This window comes from Spermophilus citellus, assembly GCF_964194105.1.
Source record: "Spermophilus citellus genome assembly, chromosome: 4".
Lineage (NCBI taxonomy): Eukaryota > Metazoa > Chordata > Mammalia > Rodentia > Sciuridae > Spermophilus > Spermophilus citellus.
The window spans coordinates 22,791,847-22,805,744 of NC_138185.1; the positions used below are offsets into that span (position 1 = coordinate 22,791,847).

Genomic DNA, 13,898 nt, shown 5'->3' on the forward strand with positions numbered 1-13,898 from the left:
TTTATTTACTTTTTAGGTGTAGATGGACACAACACAATGCCTTTATTTTTATGTGGTGTTGAGGATCGAACCCAGGTCCCGCCCGAGCTAGGGGGGCGCTCTACCGCTGAGCCACAGTCCCAGCCCAACAACCCTGTATTTCTAATAGCACTTTGTAGTGTTATCAGAAAGTATTTTTTTATATCTATTATGTCATGTGATATTTACAATAGTCTTTTTCTTTTTTTATTTTTAGAGAGAGAGAGAGAGAGAGAGAGAAAGAGAGAGAGAGAGAGAGAATTTTAATATTTATTTTTCAGTTTTTGGCACACAACATCTTTGTTTGTATGTGGTGCTGAGGATCCAACCCGGGCCCTACGCATGCCAGGCGAGTGCGCTACCGCTTGAGACACATCTCCAGCCCAAATAGTCTTTTTCTTTTCTTTTCTTTCTTTTGTGATACTGTGATTGAATTTAGGATTCTGCACATTAGGCAAGCACTCTATTCCCCAGCCCTTTTTTACTATACATATATGTATATATACATTTTTTCTTTTTTTTCTCTCTCTCCCTTTTTTTTTTTTTTTTTTTTTGTGCCAGGGATTGAACCCAAGGGCACTTAACCGCTGAGCCACACCCCCAGTCCTTTTTGGAATTTTATTGGAGACAGGGTCTCGCTGAGTTGCTTAGGGCCTCACTAATTTTGCTGAGGCTGGCTTTGAACTTGTGATCCTCCTACTTTAGTCTTTGGAGCCACTGGAATTACAGGTGTGCACCACCGTGTCTGGCCCTTTTTATTATATTTTGAGACAGGGTTTCTCTAAGTTGCCCAGTCTGGCCTTGAATTTGCAATCCTCTTGCCTCAGCCTCCCAAGTGGCTTCGATCACAGAAGTGACCACTACTCCCAGTTTACAACAGTCTTTTGAGCCGGGATTGTGTTGCTTTTTCACACGGGTCACAGGGTCAGAAAGCAGTGACTTAACCGAGATGATGTGGTTGGGCTGTGGTAGAGCTGGGCCTGGGGGGCAGGTGTGGACCTGCTTCTTTCTTGCCTGCCTCTGGGCTGCTTTTCCCTTTTCCCAGTTCTCTGGAGACACAGTTCCTCTTTCCCTTCCCCAGGACTTGCCAGAGCAGCCTTACCTGCAGCCCCCTCTCAGTATCCTGGTGATTGAGCGCCGGGCCTTTGGCCGCACAGTCCTTGTGGGGTCCCACATTGTTCCCCACATGCTGCGGTTCATACTTCAGGGTCCTGAGGATCCCTCTGAGGAGGAGGGAGAGGAGGAGGAGGCGGGAGACCTGGTACCCAAGGAACTTCAAGGTAAGGGGCCCTCTGCTAGGACTGTGGGACAGAACCCCCCTGGTTCCTGGTAGAGATGGCCCCCGGGACCTCCAATGGAGCACTGATGTGACTTCTACTTGTCTGACCTCCTGTGGTGCCACTTCCCGGGCTTTCAGGACAGAAGGCCCTGGATTCCCTTTTGGCTGATTCTGGGAGATCCACACGGCTCCTGAAGGTGATAGCAGCTGGAGAAGGGAGGAGAAGGGGCTGGCAGGGCTTGGATGGTGCTGGGTTGGAGTGACTGGGGCCTCTCTCCCTCAGGCTCCCCTGAAGAAGCTCCCCCTAGGAGGCCTCCTGAGTCTAGGCCCAGAGCTGGAGGAGGACATCCCGGATCCTGAAGAGCTCGACTGGTGGTCCAAGTACTACGCTTCACTGCAGGAGCTCCAGGGGCAGGTGGGACAGGGAGGGTCCCAGGGTGGGAGCTGGGTCGCAGCTACTGGGGAGGCTGAGGCAGGAGGGTTGTAGGTTCAAGGCCAGCCTGGGCAATGGAGCAATGGGGTACACTTACCTAGGAGGATTGCACGTTCAAAGCCAGCCTCAGCCAAAGCAAGGCACTAAGCAACTCAGTGAGACCCTGTCTGTAAATAAAATACAAAATAGGGCTGGGGATGTGGCTCAGTGGTCCAGTGCCCCTGAGTTCAATCCCCATGAATACCCACCCCCCCCAAAAAAAAAAAAAAAACTGGAGGACACTTGCCTAGTATGTGTGAGGCCCTGGCTTCAAGCTCCAGTACCAAAAAAAAAAAAAAAAAAAAAAAAAAAAAGGGAATGATTTTAGCAAACATGACGCTCTCTAGTTTTTTAGAGCTCCTTATTACAGTCATCTTTTCTTTACCACAATCTTAGAAGATGGGATTATTATAGCTTCATTATCTAGAGCTTTGTTGTCCAATAGAAATATAATGCAAGTCATGTATATAAAATCATTTTCCCCCAGGTACTGGGAATAGAACCCAGGGAGCTTTACTGCTGAGCTACATCCCCACCCAGGGAGCTTTACTGCTGAGCTACATCCCCAGCCCTGTTTGTTTTGTATTTATTTATTGCAGAACTAAGGATTGAACTCAGAGCCTCGTGCATGCCAGGCAAGCACTCTACCACTGAACTATATCCCTAGTATCTGACATATATGTAATCTTAACTTTTACACTTATCACATTAAAATAAAGGAACAGGAAAAGGAAACAGGTGTTTCCCTGTAAAAGGAAACAGGTGAAGCTGGGCATGGTGGCACACACCTGTAACCCCAGCGGCTCAGGAGGCTGAGGCAGGAGGATGGCAAGTTCAGAGCCAGCCTCAGCAACTTAGGGAGGTCCTAAGCAACTCAGTGTGACTCTGTCTCAAAATAAAAATTAAAAAGGATTGGGCATGTGTCTCAGTAGTTAAGCACCCCTGTTCAATCCCTGGTACTGGAAAAAAAATTAAAATGAGCTATTTTACATTCTCATGTTATAGCAAGTCTTTAAAACCTGCTGTGTATTTTATACTTCAGCACATCTCAGCTTACACTAGCCACATTTCATATGCTTAGTAGCACCATGTGGCTGCTGGTAACTGTGTTGATAGTGCAGGAGTAGATAATAATTATAAGTTTTGAAAAAGAAGTGTCTTGCCGGGTACAGTGGCACACACCTGTTATCTCAGTGGCTCAGGAGGCTGAGGCAGGAGGATCAAGCCTTCAAAGCCAGCCTCAGCAATAGCCAAGTGCTAAGCAACTCAGTGAGAACCTGTCTCTAAATAAAAAAAAAAAAAAAAAAAAAAAAGGCTGGGGGTTGGCTCAGTGGTTGAGTGCTCCTGAGTTCAATCCCTGGTACCCCCCACCCCCAAAATGAAGCGCCTTAACACAGCTGGAACTTGAACCAAGTTTCCCCCCTTACTATCCCAGAAAAGGAGTAGACTAAGGAGTGAAGAGGGTAGAGAAAAGTCTGAATTGCACTTTGATTTCAGCCCAATCTTGATGAGGATGAAATGGATGAGCCTGGGGATTCCGGTAAGTGATTGAGGTTTTCGCTTTTGCTCCATCTGTCCCTTCCCCCACCTCTACCCCACCAGATATTCCTGACCTGAGACACTTCTGCTGTTTCCAGATGGGGTCAACCTCATTTCTGTGGAGGGGGAGGCCAAGGACCAGGGTGAGGCTGATGTCAAAGGCTCTGTATCTCAGAAAAGAGCAGTCGCCACCCTGAAGGTGACTGGTGTTGGGACGGGGGAGTCCCTGGGTTCTGGTTGCCAGGCTGTCTCTAAGGCCCTCCCCTTTCAGATCTACACCAGCTCCCTGGAGGAGGAGTTTCACCACTTTGAAGACTGGCTGAATGTGTTTCCCCTCTACCGAGGGCAAGGGGGCCAGGATGGAGATGCAGGGGAAGAAGGGTCTGGACATCTTGTGGGCAAATTCAAGGCATGTTTGGGGAAGGAAAGGGGGACCAGGGAGCACAGACAGGGATTCAGGAAGAAAACTTTCTTACCAGGGCCTTCTCGATCTCTCTCCACTCCAGGGCTCCTTTCTCATTTATCCTGAGTCAGAGGCAGTGCCATATGCTGAGCCCCAGATCTCCCGCGGCATCCCACAGAATCGGCCCATCAAGCTCCTGGTCAGAGTGTATGTTGTAAAGGTGAGTGTCTCCAACACCAGCAGAGAAAAGTTGCTTGGCGCCTCGCTTTTGCTGAGGCTGGCTTTGAATTTGTAATCCTCCTGCCTCAGCCTCCCAAGCAGCTGGGATTACAGGCATGTGCCACTGCACCTTACATGTCTTCATTTTTTAGATAGGAAATCTTAGACACAAAATTAGGAGACTCTCCAGGGTTACAAAACTTGTTTATTGTAGAGCTAGAATTTAGAGTGTAGGGCTCCTGACGCTGGTTCCCAGTTCTGGTCCCCAGTTCTGGTCCACTGGCCTGGGAGTGTAGCTCTGAATCTTGAGCTTCAGAATAGTTATTACCAAATACCCTGTAGCTACTTGTGTTGCTGTGGTTTTCATGCAGAGGTCAGCAGGCCCCTAAATTTTTCTGAAAGGTATCCTCAGGGAGTAACAAGGAATGAGTGGGTTGCTGTGTCACCTCACTCCCTGTCACCAGAGCAGATGCTGTAGTTTTATCTGTTTTGGGTTCTGACTAAGCATTCAAAGAGATATTCTACCATCATCTAAGACTCTAGGATTTCGACTTGGTCATGGAAGTCACCTTGACTTTCTGCTTTGAGCAACTGGCAGACAGGATGGTCTGAGATAAATTCTTTTTGTAGTCCATCTACAAATGCTAGACACACAGTCTTTGAAGTGAATGCTAAGGTTGTGGGTTGGGGTGTGGTCTGTGGTAGTCTTTACCTGGATGCTGAGATCCTAGGTTCCATCCCTAGCACTGCAAAAAAGATTTTAAATTTAAATTTAAAATTAAAAGGCCTACATGAATACTAAGCTCATAAGAAAGGATAGTGAAGAAGCAATGGGAATCCTGGATGGAAGACTAGCCGTGAAGCTCTGGTGGTCCTGAGAGGGTTGTCCACACCTGGACCTGGGCCTTGGGTTCTTGTAGCCTGTGCAAGGTGGGGGACCAGAACCGAGACCCTGGCATGAAGCAGGATCTCAGTAGAAGGTGGGCAAGAGGAAGCCGGGCCACCAGAGAGGAGCTTGTAAAGTCAACAGGCCATCTCAGCCTCTGTTCCAGGTGGGAAAATAGAAAAAAAAAGTCTTCCTTGAGAATTTATCACAGTTCTGCCCTCACATTGTTAAAACATGAATTTAAATGATCGTTTTAGTCTAGAAAATTCAAACTGAGAGATTGGCACAAAGTGATCCCAAACACAGCTTCATAGTTTCCATAGATTTAAATGTCCAAATGTGGATTCACAATACAAAAATTATAAAATATGGAAGAAAACAATCTATCAGAAAAAATCATCAGAAGAAACAACACAAAGGAGAATTAGAAAGTTGAAAACTTTGGATGTTAGAATTTTCCAATATTAGAATATAAAACACTTGTTTAAAGTATTTCGCAAGCAGAAAATAAGAGGCCATCAAAAGTGACAGAGCAGGGGCTGGGGATGTGGCTCAAGCGGTAGCGCGCTCGCCTGGCATGCATGCGGCCCGGGTTTGATCCTCAGCACCACATACAAACAAAGATGTGCCCGCCGAAAACTAAAAAATAAATATTAAAAAATTCTCTCTCTCTCTAAAAAAAAAAAAAAGTGACAGAGCAATTTGTGGGAATAACAAAATAACATTTCTAAAAATGAAAGACTATTAAAAATGAAATCTTATTAATGCCCATGCACAGAAGAGTGTGTAAATAAACTATGACACGTCCACACCATGTAGTACGAGGCAGCTGTGAAAAAAGAATATGAACCATCTCTATGGGGTAATTTCCAGAATCTTCTGTAAGATCAAAATAGCAGAATGCAAAAGAGTACGTATAGGATACTACTCTCTATTTAAGAAAGAAGAGGATACAGGAAAATATGTGTGCAACAAAAATATAGGAAAGATTAACCAGAAACTAAAGAGACTGGTTCCTAAAGAAGGTGAGGGAAGGGCCTGGGGCTGCATCTCAGTGGCAGAGCACTTGCTGAGCACACGTGAGGCACTGGGTTCAATCTTTCGTACCACGTGAAAATAAACAAATAAAAAATAAAGGAATTATGTCCATTTACAACTACAAAAAAAATTTAAGTGGAAAGAGGTAGAAAGAAAGGGATCAGGGCATCAGGAACTGGGCAAAGCTAAACTGTAGGTATACAATTACAAGAAAAAGCAAGAGCATGATTATTATAAAGATCAAGGTGGTAGCTTTTACCTCTAGAAAGGAAGGATGAAATGTAAAGAGGGGACCTGTGTTATGTGCTGAATGATTTGATATTTTATGTTTTTGTAACAACTTTATTAAGATTTAAAAAAATTTAGTTGCTGATGGACCTTTATTTTATTCATTTATTTATATTCAGTATTGAGAATCGAATCCAGTGCCTCACACATGTGAGGCAAGCACTGTACCACTGAGCGACAACCTCAGCCCTTATTGAGATTTAATTCACATACCATCCAATTTGCCTATCTAAAGTGCACAGTTCAATTGTTTTTTAATATATTCTCAAATCATGCAATTACGGACACAATCAATTTTAAAACATGTTCAACACCTCAAAAAGAAGCCCTGGTTGAACCTGGTGGCACACACCTGTAATCCCAGTGGCTCTAGAGGCTGAGGCAGGAGGATCATGAGTTCAAGGCCAGGCTCAGCAATTTAGAAAGGCTTTAAGCAACTCAGTGAGACCCTCTTTATATATAAAATAGAAAAAGGGCTGGGGATGTGGCTCAGTGGGTAAGCACCCCTGGGTTCAATCCCCAGTACCAAAAAATAAAAATTAAAAAAAAAAGCTCTGTACTTTTTAGTTGTCACCTCCTCAAACTCCCCATTCTCTCCAACTCTAAGCCATCACTAAGGTACTTCCTGTTTTTATGTAAGTATCTGTTCTGGGCATTTCCTATAAATGCAGTCATGCAGTTTGTGGTCTTTTGTAACTGGATTCTTTTTTTTTAATTTTTTTTCATTGTAGATGGAGACAATACCTTTATTTATTTGTTTATTTTTATGTGGTGCTGAGGATTGAACCCAGTGCCTTGTATATGTGAGGCAAGAGCTCTGCCACTGAGCCACAATCCCAGCCCCACTTGTAACTGGATTCTTGCCCTCAGCGTAAATTTTCAAAGTTCACAGTGTCGTAGCATGTCTCAGCACTTCATTTCTTTTTACAACTTGATGTTTCGCTCTGTGCCCATGCTACACTTTGTTTATCCATTTGCCAGTCCACAGATATTTGGGCTGTTTGTACCCTTTGACATTATAAAGAACACAGCTCCAGGGGAGGATCTGTTCATTGCTTCAGGAAAGCCTCTAGAGTACACCTGTGTGTCTTGGCTCATGGTCTCATCCTCCATCCTCAAAGCCAACATTAGAGCATCCTCAGATCTCCCTGACTCTCCTATCTCTTTCTTTCATATATATGGACCTTTGTGATCCCATTGGGCCGACACTGGTAATCTCATGATCCCTAACCTGCAAAGTCCCTCTTGAGATGTAACCTAACACATTCAAAGTCTAGGGGATTAATATGAAGATATCTTTGTGGGGGGACATTATTCTGCCTGCCACTGAATAGATATTATTATAACAACGTTGGAGAATAATTTAACATCAGTAAACCCCAGATGTCAGAGCATCAAGAATACAGAAATTGGGGCTGGGGCTGTAGTTCCAAGTGGCAGAGCGCTTGCCTAGCATGTGTGAGGCATTAGGTTCAATCTTTAGTACCTCATAAAAATAAACAAATAAGATAAAGGCATGTTGGGGCTGGGATTGTGGCTCAGCGATAGAGCACTCACCTAGCACGGGCGGGACCCGGGTTTGATCCTCAGCACCACATACAAATAAAGGCATTGTGTTGTGTCCATCTACACCTAAAGAAAATAATTTTTTTTAAAGATAAAGGCATGCTATCCATCTACAACTATAATTTTTTTTAAAGGATATGGAATGTGAATTGGGTATGGTGGTGTGCGCCTATAATTCCAGTGACTTGGAATGCTGAGGCAGGGGGATGGCAAGTTGGAGGCCAGCCTCAGCAACTTGGCAAGACCCTGAGCAATTTAGCAAGAACCTGTCTCAAAATAAAAAATAAAAAAGGCTGAGTATGTGGCTCAGTGGTGAAGCACCCCTGGGTTTAATCTCCAGTACCAACAAAACAAAAACAAGCTTACAAAAACAATGGAAAATGAGAACATGGTGTTAAGAAACTTAGGGGGCAAACTGAGTGCGAAAGGAGGCTTTCACCTGCCAGAGACTGCTGACCTTGAACGTCCCTGTGGATGGCCATGCAGTCAGGACAGGCAGGAGAGAAGGCCCAGGGATTTCCTAGGGTGAAGAATTGGGCAGAAGGGCCCCTCTGAGGTGAGCACCTTAAAGGCTACCCCCTCAACATAAGGATGAAAAAACATGAACCTGCCAGTCAGAAGGGACACTAAGGGCACTTGCCTGTCTTAATTTTGGCACTGGCTAGAGGGGAAAATCTCTCCTGAGCGTTTATGACCACTGTCTTGCAGTTTGGGGACACAAGTTCCACACTCCACATCATTGCCAAATCCCAGTTGGAGGATTTGAATTGAAAGTGGTTGCAGGCTGGTAGTTTGTTCAGGAAACTGGCAGAAGCAAAAGCAAACCCTCTCTGGAAGATCAAATTAGGCTCGTAGAATGAGCTAACCCAAATAAGAATCATGATAAGAATACCGAATACCAAAACACAAATCACCATGAGTGAGAATTAGCAAAAATAACAGATTCAGAGCCCAGGGTCACAGATATCGGAATAAAGAGATTGAGAATATAAAATTACTAGGTAGGAAGTATTTAAGGAAAAACAAGAATGAATTTAAAATGAGTAAGGTACAAGAAGACTATCAAAAGTAAACAGCAAATTTGAAGGACCAGATAGAAATTTGAGGATCTGGGGGTGCAGTACAGTGGTAGACCATGTGCAAGGCCCTAGGTTCAATCCCAGCACCACAAAACAAAGAAAACCTTTGGAGAAAAAATTAAAAGTGAAATATTGATAATTAAAACCTCAGTGTAGGGCTGGAGTTGTAGCTCAGCGATAGAGCGCTCGCCTAGCACGTGCGAGGCCCTGGGTTCGATCTCAGCACCACATAAAAACAAGTAAATAAAATAAAGGCATTGTGTCCAACTACACCTAAAAAAATAAATATTTAAAAAATTTTTTTAAAAAAACCTCAGTGTGGGGCTGGGGATGTGGCTCAAGCGGTAGCACACTCACCTGGCATGCATGCGGCCCGGGTTCGATCCTCAGCACCACATACCAACAAAGATGTTGTGTCCGCCGAGAACTAAAAAATAAATATTAAAATTCTCTCTCTTAAAAAAATGTAAAAAAAAAAACAACCTCAGTGTAAGTTTAAAACGCACATTTTTAAAACGTGCTAAGTAATATATATATATATATATATATATATATATATATATATATATTTATATATATATATATACACACACACACACACACATATATATATGTATATATATCATATTGGGATACACATATATGGAATAAAAGTATAAACACACCTGAGAGTGATTAACCTAAGAGTTCAGGTGAGCCGGGCGCATTGGCGCACGCCTGTAATCCCAGCGGCTTGGGAGGCTGAGACAGGAGGATCATGAGTTCAAGGGCAGCCTCAGCAGAAAGCCAGGTGCTAAGCAACTCAGTGAGACCCTGTCTCTAAATAAATACAAATCTGGGCTGGGGATGAGGCTCAGTGATTGAATGCCCCTGAGTTCAATCTCCAGTGCCAGAAAGAAAGAGAGAGAGAGAGAGAGAGAGAGAGAGAGAGAGAAAGAAAGAAAGAAAGAAAGTGTTCAGGTGACTTCAGGGATGAGAAGGGACTAAATCAGGTAAGCCTATTTAGGGGCTTTCAGTTTATTGGTAATGTCTTATCTATTAAGCCGAGCATGCACAAGCTCAATGTATTGTTGTAAAAATTTAGTTAAAATACTTAATTTAAAAAGTAAAATATGCTCATCATGAAACAAAAATCTGTCAGTATGGAAAGTTACCAGTTGAATAGTTGAGTTCCAAATGCACCTTCCCAAGTATATCCTGTTTCATTATATTTTTCATTATAGCTGTTTGTGTCTTCAGTATTTCATAACCAAATTGAAAAGGTAAATCATCTTGTCATAGCTCTCAGATCTCTTCTTGGCCACTTTCTGTTTACACTTATTCTGAGGTTAGGTCCAATAAGGGTTTGGGCTATGACAGTGATGCTTATTCCAATTCCACTTCATCCTCTCCCTCTAGGCTACCAATCTGGCTCCTGCAGACCCCAATGGCAAAGCAGACCCCTATGTGGTAGTGAGCACTGGCAAGGAGCGGCAAGACACCAAGGAGCGCTACATTCCCAAGCAGCTCAACCCCATCTTTGGAGAGTGAGGCTGGGCCCTGGGGCTGGGAATGGGCAAGCACCTTGGCCATCCAACCTGTGGCCCAAGGGCTCTCACCCAGTAGCTGGTTGATGATGGCATGGGAAGGGACACCCACACTCCAGACTACTTATGAGGGCATAGAGGTGTCATTAGCCACTTTCCCTCCTGACCAGGGTCCTGGAGCTAAGCATCTCTCTCCCAGCTGAGCCAGAATTGACCGTGGCTGTGTTTGATCATGACCTCGTGGGTTCTGATGACCTCATCGGGGAGACCCACATTGATCTGGAGAATCGATTCTATAGCCACCACAGAGCAAACTGTGGGCTGGCTTCCCAGTATGACGTGTGAGTCTCACAGGGCCCTCAAGAGCTGTTCTAAATCTCTGACCAAAATGTTGAAATTTACATTCCCATTCACCTCAAATCCTAGGACTTCATAGAATGGGAACTGCCCAACCCCTCCAAGACATAGTTCAGTGGCCAAGACTTGGGCTTGGGTGTTGGTATCCTGTAACTAATACCTCTTTGAGCCTCAGTTTCCTCATCTGCTAAACAGACATATCAGTATCTCTTTCATAGAAGCACCTTGACATCTTTGATTTTCATCTTAATCGTAGATGAAGACTAAGCTGTCTCCCATTGGGGTCCTTCTTTTAAAAAAATAATCTGTTTTTTAGTTGTAGATGGACACAATACCTTTATTTTATTTATTTATTTTTATATGGTGCTGAGGATCGAACCCAGTGCCTCATACATGCTAGGCAAGTGCTCTGTCACTGAGCTAGAACCCAGTTTGGGTTCCAAACCTGGATCCTTCAAGGGTCCTCATTCCTATTCCTGTGCCCGACTGTGTCCATGTGCTGGCTCCAGCTAAGGCATCTTCCTTTCCTGTCTCAGGGATGGGTACAATGCCTGGCGCGATGCATTCCGGCCTTCACAGATCCTAGCAGGGCTGTGCCAACGCTGTGGCCTCCCTGCTCCTGAATACCGAGCTGGAGCTGTCAAAGTGGGCAGCAAAGTCTTTCTGACACCGCCCGAGACTCTGCCTCCAGGTACCAGCCCCTCTCTGCTGGACAGGCCAAAGGGAGCAAGATGGAGGTAGAACAAGGAATAGGGGCACCAGGTACCAATCTAGTGTGTTCCCCCAAAGTCTGCTGAAGGCAGCGGGCAGAGAATATTAATTTAGTTGATTTAGGATGAAGTACATTGGTCTTTAAATGGACCCCACAGAGCCACAGTTCATCAGCTTCCCAGAACACAGAGCATCCATACAATGGCATGTGGCTGTGGAATTGAGTTCATGCCTCATAAATAACCAGTGGTCTGTTCTCTACAAAGGATCTGAGCAGAGAGTATAGCCTCTCCTGTGCCCCTGTCCCCCTGCTATCCCCCGCTCTACACATACATGATTTGTGCTCTGTGGTCCTGCCGTCCCATCCTGGGCTCCATCCAGTGCAGCGTGGCCCCAGCTTAGTGCTGTGGAGGGCTGGGGGAAGAAGGGAGGACAGTGGGGAACTGTGCAGAGCCCAAGCTCACACACCTCTTGTTCCAGGTGGCAGTGGTCCCAAGGTGGCAAGTGAAGCCTCTGAGGAGGCCCAGGCATTGCTTGTACTACGGCGTTGGCAGGAGATGCCGGGGCTTGGCATCCAGCTCGTGCCTGAGCATGTGGAAACACGGCCCCTCTACCATCCCCGCAGCCCAGGACTGCTGCAGGTGAGGGGGTGCCCAACATTCCCAAGACTACAGGACTCCCAGAATTTCAGGATTTCCACTTGATTCACCCTTTCCCCAAGACCTTTACCTGAGCACTTCCACTGCCTCTTGACTCTGGCTCCTGATGCTGGTCACCAGCATCCCTACTTCAGTCTTGGAGTCTTGGACCTCCATCCTGGATCCCTGGACCCCATCTCTGACTCTGATCCTGCAGGATCTCCACCCCTGGGCCACCAAGTTTCAGATCTGGGCAATGCAGCCTCTACTCCAGATCACTAAGATCTGGACCTTTGGAACAACATATCCTACTTCTGATTTCAGTCTTTCACTTCTGGGACTTCATCCTTGAACTCCTAACCCCCAACCTGACCTTGACCTGGAACCTCCACTTCAGGCTCCACCTTCATCCTGCACCCCAGAATCTGCCTTCTGCCTGACTGCTCCCCCAATCCACTTGGAGTAAGGCACAGCTCTGTGCCATAGGCTGTTAGAGGAGGTGGGGTCCCTAGCAATACCTTCCAACCTGGTCCTGTGCTCCCAGGGATCACTTCACATGTGGATTGATATCTTCCCCAGCGATGTGCCTGCTCCACCTGCAGTTGATATCAAGCCTCGGAAGCCAATCAGGTGAGAAAGTTATGGTCCCTCCTCCCAAAGGGTGAGGGAGGCACAACTTGATCTATTCATACCAGGGTCCTTTGAAAATCCAAAACCTCTCTGAAGCAGGTGGAGGCTGTTGACCACAGGTTTTTTTTTTTTTTTTTTTTTTTTTTGTAGGTGAGTCATTAATTGACCTTTTGTCCTATAAGCCATTGTAAGTAGTTAGGTGTCTGTCACTTTACTTTTTTTTTTTTTTGGTGGTGTTGAGGATCGAACCCAGGGCCTTGCCTTGTGCATGTGAGGCAAGAACTCTACCAACTGAGCTATATCCCCAGCCTTTGAATTTTCCATCCTCTTGCCTCAGTAGATGCTGGGATTACAGGCGTGCCCCACCATGCCGTCCTGAGAGGAGCTCTGAATCGGATATAGCCAATTCAGACAGGGCTGAATCCAGATGATCAATGTTGTCAGCAATATTTTACTTTCTGCCTCTGGGATCTGCTTTCCTTGATGCCACTCTCAGGGAACCTTTGGCAATCTGAAGGCAAGGTGGCTTCTGATAGTTGCAGGCTTATCTCTTAAGAGCTAGGCCATTTGAGCAGAAACTAATCTCTTCCAACTTAGAGAAAAAGCCTAGAGCCACCTCTCATTAGACCAGCTTGGGTCAAATTCTACCCCTGGAAGCTATTATTGTGGTCAGGGAAGGTAATATACCAATTGGCCAGTCCTGTGTGATGTCCCATGGCCTGGAGCCAGGACCAGAATCACATAGATTGGCAGTAGGACTGGGGTGGGAGTCACCAGCAGAAAATCAGGGTGCTGTCAACAAACAAGGGGAAATTGGTGCTGGTCAAGAGAGAACAACTATCCAGGCAACACCATGACAGACCCAGACAGGACCACAGGAAGGCAGGATCCAGAATGTTGCAGCCCTTCCTCTGCCCCTTGGGACTTCAGGCTCTCATTCCCACTGTCTCCCATTCTTCCAAATTTTCTCTGCACCTGGCTTTCTCTGCTGTGCTTACTCACCACTTTTCTGCACCCGAAAGCTTCAACTTGCACATCATTTTGGTTTGCAGTCGTTTCAACTCTGCATTTGATGCCACACTGCCCAACATAGTGTCAGAGACTGGACTCCAAATTTATAGGAAGAAGAGCCTACTTGCATTGTCTTGGGTCAGGAGAGCATTCCTGGTGCCATTGGCTATGGCTGGCTGGGGTAGTCAGTGGTAACTAGGCTGTGCCTTCACAGGACCACAGGCATCCTCATTATCCA

At 45.5% G+C, this 13,898-nt stretch overlaps 1 protein-coding gene across 1 annotated transcript in view; it reads left to right on the forward strand.

The window, feature by feature from the left end:
- Nucleotides 1-13,898, forward strand: part of LOC308648562 (fer-1-like protein 4) — a gene marked incomplete at both ends in the record, with an annotated part of 42,660 nt that overhangs the window by 26,835 nt on the left and 1,927 nt on the right. Inside the window, 12 exon segments of the mRNA XM_081293318.1 lie at nucleotides 1,100-1,298; nucleotides 1,436-1,534; nucleotides 1,537-1,712; nucleotides 3,267-3,309; nucleotides 3,407-3,507; nucleotides 3,580-3,717; nucleotides 3,815-3,931; nucleotides 10,186-10,313; nucleotides 10,484-10,654; nucleotides 11,207-11,361; nucleotides 11,862-12,022; nucleotides 12,564-12,649. Of these exon segments, the coding sequence (XP_081149444.1) occupies nucleotides 1,100-1,298; nucleotides 1,436-1,534; nucleotides 1,537-1,712; nucleotides 3,267-3,309; nucleotides 3,407-3,507; nucleotides 3,580-3,717; nucleotides 3,815-3,931; nucleotides 10,186-10,313; nucleotides 10,484-10,654; nucleotides 11,207-11,361; nucleotides 11,862-12,022; nucleotides 12,564-12,649 (1,574 nt within the window).